Source organism: Limanda limanda, chromosome 7 (assembly GCF_963576545.1).
Source record: "Limanda limanda chromosome 7, fLimLim1.1, whole genome shotgun sequence".
In the NCBI taxonomy this organism is placed as follows: Eukaryota; Metazoa; Chordata; class Actinopteri; order Pleuronectiformes; family Pleuronectidae; genus Limanda; species Limanda limanda.
The window spans coordinates 14,589,627-14,597,254 of record NC_083642.1 but is presented as its reverse complement, the minus strand read 5'-3'; the positions used below and the strand labels follow the sequence as shown (position 1 = coordinate 14,597,254).

Sequence of the window (7,628 nt, the reverse complement as noted above, 5' to 3'; positions counted from 1 at the left end):
CGTTTTCAAGATGTGAAATAAACAGTAAGTATACTTACCTTCATGGCTATTTAGGCGCCAAAGATGAGAATTTAATTGTGCTTCAAAGCATCGCACTGAAAAAGTGCAGCGTCAGCGTCTAGACTGCCCAAAATAAAGAAGAAGAAGAAATTTGCCATTAAAAATCTCTGTGTGTACTTCAGAGTCATCTGACCTGGGAGGGAATGCCGATTATATCCATTCCCTTTTCAGACAAAATTATTGGAGGCAAGTTTTTTCCCCAGTAGAAAAGGGGCTTTGCGACCCTATAGCCCCTTGTACTCTAAAGTTAACCATGGCCACACAGTTATATCTTTGTTAGGGCACTCACTGAGACAAGAGTCTTTATACCCCCATACCCTAGAGTTAACCATCCTCTGTGAAGTTTATAACTTACACAAAGATAGAAGTACAAGTAGGCTTCACCACCCACACACACACACACACACACACCCACCCACACCCACCCACACACACACACACACACACACACACACACACACACACACACACACACACACACACACACACACACACACACACACACACACACACACACACACACACACACACACACACACAAAACACTTGGCTTCTCTCTCTACAGATGCCTTCATGGCCGGTGCCCAGCAGTGATTAGTCCGTTAGGGAGGTGCGTAAACGCTGTTTCAGCACGAGACATCCTCTTGTGCGAGCGAGTGACGCGTGAGCATCCAAGCAACAGATGCACCCCCCCCCCCCCTCCTCCCCCCACACCCCTCCCCACACACACACACACACTCACACACACACACTCACACACCCCTCCTCACGCTTCCTATCAGCACCATCTGTTCGGCTCTGTTCAATAAATCGTTGGTTTTTTTAGGCGATGTTGCCGATTGGGACACGTGACCACCCATGCCCCCCCCCGGACCCTGGACCCTGGATGGGGATGGGGGGGTTCGGTCCACGCACGGTGCATGTTGGCAAAGTTTTGGTCTCGAGCACAGCTGTGCGCAGTCGCGTGCACAATGGGATCAATGCGGGGGCACGTGCGACTCGCGAGACCCCGGTAGTCAATGGCCGGTGAGAACAATAGCCCCCCCCAGCCCCCCCACTGCGCCGCGGCCCGCCGAGCACGCGGACTGGCGGGGCGCTCATTATGCACCATGGTGGTATTTATGGTCCAAAGTGGGAAAATGCTCAATATTGAGATACGATTATAAACAATAAACGGCCATAGCGTCGTTTAAAGGGTATCCACGGGGTCTGATGAGAGGAAGAGTCAAGTCTTCTGGGGCCTGTCAGTGTTAATGAGTTTATTAACCTTTATTAGTAAACAATAAAATAAAATGACCATGTCGCATTGTTGACATTTTACTATGACTTCCTAATGAAAAACTGATAACGTTTCAATTCGGAGTAATACTGTGTGATAAGTCTTTGAATTTTAACGACTTAGGTTTGTTTTATTGGCTCATTTATTCTCATCCCTTAATATTATTATAATCCCTTTAATTTGGTTCCTACTTTATTGTTTCGTGTTGCAGTGTGAGCACTGTAGGCCACATGGGGAATGTGCATTAGTTATAAATAAAAGTTGAGTTGTTGTTTACTGTGTGCAAGTACCTGCAGTCTCTTCATAACTGCACCGATCATTTCAATAAACGGACCAGTCCTCGGGGGCGGAATATGACGCTAAAAATGCAAGAAAACAATTGAATGAGCGGATGAACCAGGCACACCTGCTCTCCAAGCACCAAGCTGTCAACATCACTTACATGCGCGCACACGGAGGAGCGTCTCTTTACGCAGCGATGACCGGGCCTACGCTGTGTTTAATTAAGTGGAAAATTTCTAATCCAACCGACTAATGAAGAGATAGACAATCGATTAAGATAGTTAACACAGGACATCAAAAACAGAATGGTGTTTTGGTTTTCTTATTTCCCGTGTCCTACATTTACAAGTGTGAAGAATAAATCAGGGGAAGCCTGTGGATGCAAAACTTCATTTCAGAGGGTGAATCCAGATCAGATCCTGTGAAACTAAATCAACTAAGTGAGAAGAAAAAACAACATTATATTATATGTTATAGTCACTGGAATTTTGACATGATGGGATACATTAACATCTGATATTTGAATTTTGTGATGCATGCATAACCTCTTTCATGTTGGTAAAGTGTAAAACTATTGCTGGAGCAGACCGGAGTGGACCACCACCTCACAGCATGGATCCTGGACTACCTCACCAACCGTCCACAGTATGTGCGTATACGGGGGTGTGAGTCTGACCTGGTGTCCTGCAGCACAGGGGCCCCACAAGGAACCGTACTAGCTCCAGTCCTCTTCACCATCTACACATCGGACTTCTCATACAACTCTACAAACTGCTACCTGCAAAAATTCTCTGATGACTCTGCAATCATCGGCCTCATTTCCGCCGGTGATGACAGGGAATACAGAGAACTGAACCAGGACTTCATTACATGGTGCCAGCGGAACTTCCTCCAGATCAACTCTGGAAAAACCAAGGAGCTGGTGGTGGACTTCCGCCGGAGTAAACACTCTCCTCCGACACCAGTGAACATTCAGGGAATGGACATTGACATAGTGAGATCATATAAATACCTGGGTCTTCACCTAAACAATAAACTGGACTGGACTGATCACACACAGGCTATCTACAAGAAGGGACAGAGCAGACTCTATCTGCTGAGGAGTCTGAGGTCTTTTGGGGTGCAGGGAGCACTCCTGAAGACCTTCTTCGACTCTGTGGTGGCATCAGCCATCTTCTTTGGAGTGGTCTGCTGGGGCAGCAGCATCTCGACAGCAGACGGGAAGAGACTTAATAAACTCATCAGAAAGGCCAGCAGTGTGCTGGGGTGTCCACTGGATACGGTGGAGGTGGTAGGAGACAGGAGGATAGTTGCTAAGCTATCCTCCCTGATGGCCAACTCCTCCCACCCCATGCGGGACACCCTGGCAGCCCTAAACAGCTCCTTCAGCCACCGGCTGATTCACCCCCGGTGTGTGAGGGAGAGGTATCGCAGGTCCTTCCTTCCCGCTGCTGTCAGACTGTATAACCAGCTGTGACCCCATTAACACACAACACAATATTTGCAATTTAATTTATTTAATTATTTAATTTAATTATCTAATTATTTAATTGTATTGGTCAGTTGTTCTACTACTTACTATTTATTTGCTTATTTGACTGTTTACTTTTTCTTTTTGCTCATTGTTGTTTTTTGTTTCTAACTTTGTTGTTTTGCTCTTTTGTTTGTTCTTGTTGCACTGTGCCTGCGCTGCTGATGTAAAACCCTCAAATTTCCCCACTGTGGGACTAATAAAGGATTCTATCTATCTATTGTGGGATACAGGGAACTTGGCTTCAGAGAATATATTCGTTTTTTGCACATTACAAGCACTGCAGCAATAAGCAAATAGACTGTGACCAATGGAAGTGTATATGTCCAATGGGTGTTTATGAGCATCTTCACCCTATTGTGACATCATGGGCCTTATACTGCGAAGAGGTTGTCTCAACATCCCTGATTTACATATTTAATGGTGTTTCCCAATATGCGGACATTTACATTTACTGGACCTCCCGTAAGTGCACCCGGTCGCGCTTCTCTTCCTCCTCCTCCTCCTCCTCCTCTTGTCCCTCACTCATTTGCATGCGGTTGAAAACTTCTGGCCACGAGCCCGCCACGCGCGTTAGGATGAGTTGATGGTGGGCGGGGCCGCCACGAGGGGAGGGGCTTCACCCGGTTTAAAGCGAAGAAGAACGAGCCGGGTCTGGACCACTTGGATATGAAAGTTCCATGCACGCCCATGGATGTGTGAGAGAGAAGAGCAGCTCAGGACACACGCACACGCACGAAGAGAGAAACACGTCAGACTCTCTGGATTCATCACTCAGTTGCTGCAAGTCTTTTTGAATCAGACCGGTTTTTTTTTCACAGAGAGCAAATCCAAACAGGTGAGAAATTGTTATTTATTAAAATCATATTAAATCATATTAAATTTCAGCACAGGCACTATATGGACGTACTTATATTTTAACCCTGAAATGGTTCATTTAAGAATGCTGAGTTATAAAATATAGATTACAAAGCTTATATTTGTACTGTTCTAATTATGTTTAATTATATCCACTAGCACACAGTCCAGACATAATTCCGTCTTAACTTCTGAATTTATAATTGCAGTTGCCTAATCTGTCCCACTTATACGCTTTAGTGCACAATAATTAATTGGGACAGTGTTTTTCAAAACAATAGCACATGCTCATGTCCCAGGTCCTAATTTCTCTTGACTAACAATACAGCCTTTAATGTGTAGGCTCTAGTTGTGAGTTTATTTTGTAAAATGTTAAAAGTTTTATTGAAATGAACTGAATTCTTTTTAAAGTTATAAACTGTGTGGGAGCGACATATCCACGTTGGTCTTGAGGTTGCCTATTTAATCTTTTAATTTTGTATGCTGAGTAAATCCCGTCATGTCCCAGATTAACAGGGTCTCGGAGAAGACTACAGCGTAAACAGCAGGGGTCACTTCATTCTAAAAACAGCCATCTATTCATTAATGTCAGAATACCACACCATGATATGCTTTGAATAATTTCATGGTTTCTGCCAAATATTAGTTGGACAGAGGGAGCAGCTCTGTGAGTGGATGCTGAGATATGAAGCACTCATTCCGTAGCTTATGGAACACAAGTTGCCAGTTACTAAAAAGGAACAACAGATATTAAAAACTGGATATGTTGTATCAAATGATTTAACGTTTTCATGTTGTTTTTTCCTCAGATCAAAAATGATGACCAAACCATTTGTGAAGAGCGGGGACGTGAGTGAGCTGGTGAGCTCCCTCAGCTGGCTCGAGGATGAGGAGGAGGAGGAGGATGACGACGGCAGCTCACAGGACGGAGACGAGTACCCAGACATGAGGACCCGCCTTGGTCTGAATGTCCGCTCCTGCACAGAGCTGGGCAGTGAAGATATGGAGGAGGAGGAAGAGGATGAGAATGGCGAGAATGGACAAAATGGAGAGCAGGGTCCCAAAAGGAGAGGCCCCAAGAAGAAGAAGATGACCAAAGCACGACAGGAGAGGTTTCGTGTCCGGCGGGTCAAGGCCAATGCCAGAGAACGCTCCCGCATGCACGGGCTGAACGATGCCCTGGATTGTCTCCGCAGAGTCATGCCCTGCTACTCCAAGACACAGAAGCTGTCCAAAATTGAAACTCTACGCCTGGCACGCAACTACATCTGGGCCCTGTCCGAGGTGCTGGAGAGTGGCCAATCCACAGAGAGCAACGGCTTCATGGAGATGCTGTGCAAAGGTTTGTCTCAGCCCACCAGTAACCTCGTGGCCGGCTGCCTGCAGCTGGCACCCACTCCGATGATGCTCACCAAGCTGGAGGACAAGTGTGGCGGCCCCGGGCAGGGCGGTGTGGGGGGTCAGGCTGGCCATCCCCTCAGCTACCCGTCCCCAGGCCTTCCCAGCCCCCCCTATGGCTCCCTGGAGGCATCCCACCTCCTCCACATGAAGGGATTCAAAGGGCCTGTGTACGACAACCCCTCCTCAAACGAGTGCAGCAGTGGCACTCCGCCATACGACGGGCCCCTCACCCCTCCCCTCAGCATCAGTGGCAACTTCGCCCTGAAGCATGAGCCCTCTCCCCACGAGTCAGAGAGGAACTACGCGCCCCACCCCGGCCACCATGCCCACTACCTCATGTCGCACCACTACCCCACCTCCACGACAGGTGTCCTACCAGGTGGGCCTCAGGGTCACCCGCTGTTTCAGGCTTCCCGCTATGAGCTGCCCCTGGATGTGGGCTTTGACTCCTTCGCTCCCTCTCACCTGATCCCCACTCACATGGGTAACATCTGAAATGAGACAAGTGAAGGGCGTGTGACTGAAATCTTGCCAGGGGAGACGCACTGCCCCTGAACAAAACTGCTGAAAGAACAATGGCCAACGTAACTGTACAGAAAATAACGGTTTCCATTTACGTTAGGACTCTGGGAGAGCACTGAATGCTCAGAGAGAGAGAGAGACTCGTCACCTCAACTCAATCTACCTGATACAAACATGCACCCATAACTTTTTAATATTTTATTTATTCTTTTTTTTATATGTTGTTATTTGGATTTCAATATTTCTATTTAAGTTTCCCCCTCAGTTGTTGCGGAGTTGAGCTAAAGATTAGTTTTACCAAATCACCCTGAGCAGCACACATGTGATTCGTGTGCAGGGTTTGAACAAAAACATGAAAACTTCTGTATGTCTACATATAAAAAAAAAAAAAAGATTGAATAGCCATCCATCCTAAATTGTGCACTGAGGCCTACTGCCAATGTCCCTCTTGTCATAAGAAAAGCAATGCATTTATTTATATCTGTATTTAATATTTATTTTGACATGGTCTTGTCCTTTTTATATTCTCAGCACAGTTTTTTTTGTTTCACTGTCTTCATGGTTTATTGTCAGTCACAGGCAGCTGTACTGTATTTAAATTATTTATTTGAGCTTTTTCAGGAACTTGGTGTCACAACGTTTGTCATAATGTACTGTTGTAAATATTTTGCTGTTTCGCACTTAATTGAATAAATATTCTTATATTATATGCTATTTCCATAGTAACAATGCTTTCCATGTGTTTTCTTGTGTTATGCTGGACTTAATAGAAAGTCTACACCTCCCAGTGTATACGAGTGGATGCATCAATGAAGAGGGACACTTGAATATTAATTCTGTAATATAGTGACATTTCGTACAACAAAATGGTAATTTAGATAGATGTCGGTGAACATTCTGCAGGTTCTGGTATTTCTAAATGTGATACGAAAGCATTTGGGCTTGTTTGAGGTTCTTCAAGAAATTTGACCTCTCGTTTCAAAGACTTCTTCAAAACTGAGACTCTTCATTGTTCAGCCTGAACTGAGGAAACCTTTCAGATGAGACCTTATATTTCCTAAAGAACATTAAAGAGGTCCAGTTCCTTCATATAGCACTTACAAATAACTGAAATAGACTTAATTTTGCATTTTCACACAGATTTTGCAGATGTAAGTTTTGCTGCTGTACCTATACGTGCATAAAAGGATACAAGGCAATATAGGAATCTGGATCATTTAACACAATCAAGCTCAAATTATTATTATTATTAATAATAATAAGTATCATCATCATCATCAATTATTATAATAATAATAATTATTATCAGTATTTGAGTCTTTTAAGTGAATCAACGGCTCCTCATCCATCATTCTGACCCTGAGAGTTGTGTCAGTCACTTTCATCTGTCTTGCTGAACTCACAGGCAACAGTATAGTGATTATGCAGCTTTGCAGTCCTTCAATTCAATGCACAGTAGTGTTTCAATATAAAGCTGGAGAATCTCAGATTAAAGAGAATTTTAATCCCTGAGGCTCTTTACTTCACAATTGCTCAAATGGACACACTAATATAAAATCCAATGAAACTCAAGTTTCAGTTGATGGAATAAAGACACACTTTGTTGCCAGGCAGAAGAGATCTATTGCAGGATGTGTGTGTGGGGGGTGTGTGGGTGCGTGTGTATGCAAGTGTGTGTGTGTGTGATGTCATTCA

At 44.7% G+C, this 7,628-nt stretch overlaps 1 protein-coding gene across 1 annotated transcript; it reads left to right on the top strand.

The window, feature by feature from the left end:
• The first annotated feature begins 4,826 nt into the window (after positions 1 to 4,826).
• neurod4 (neuronal differentiation 4) lies at positions 4,827 to 5,906 on the top strand. The gene has a single exon (XM_061074866.1). The coding sequence runs from the start codon at positions 4,827 to 4,829 to the stop codon at positions 5,904 to 5,906; it is 1,080 nt and encodes a 359-aa protein (XP_060930849.1).
• Positions 5,907 to 7,628: the final 1,722 nt, after the last annotated feature.

Excerpts from the sequence above, each read along its gene's own strand:
- neurod4 (XM_061074866.1), top strand. The coding sequence starts at position 4,827 with ATGATGACCAAACCATTTGTGAAGAGCGGGGACGTGAGTGAGCTGGTG.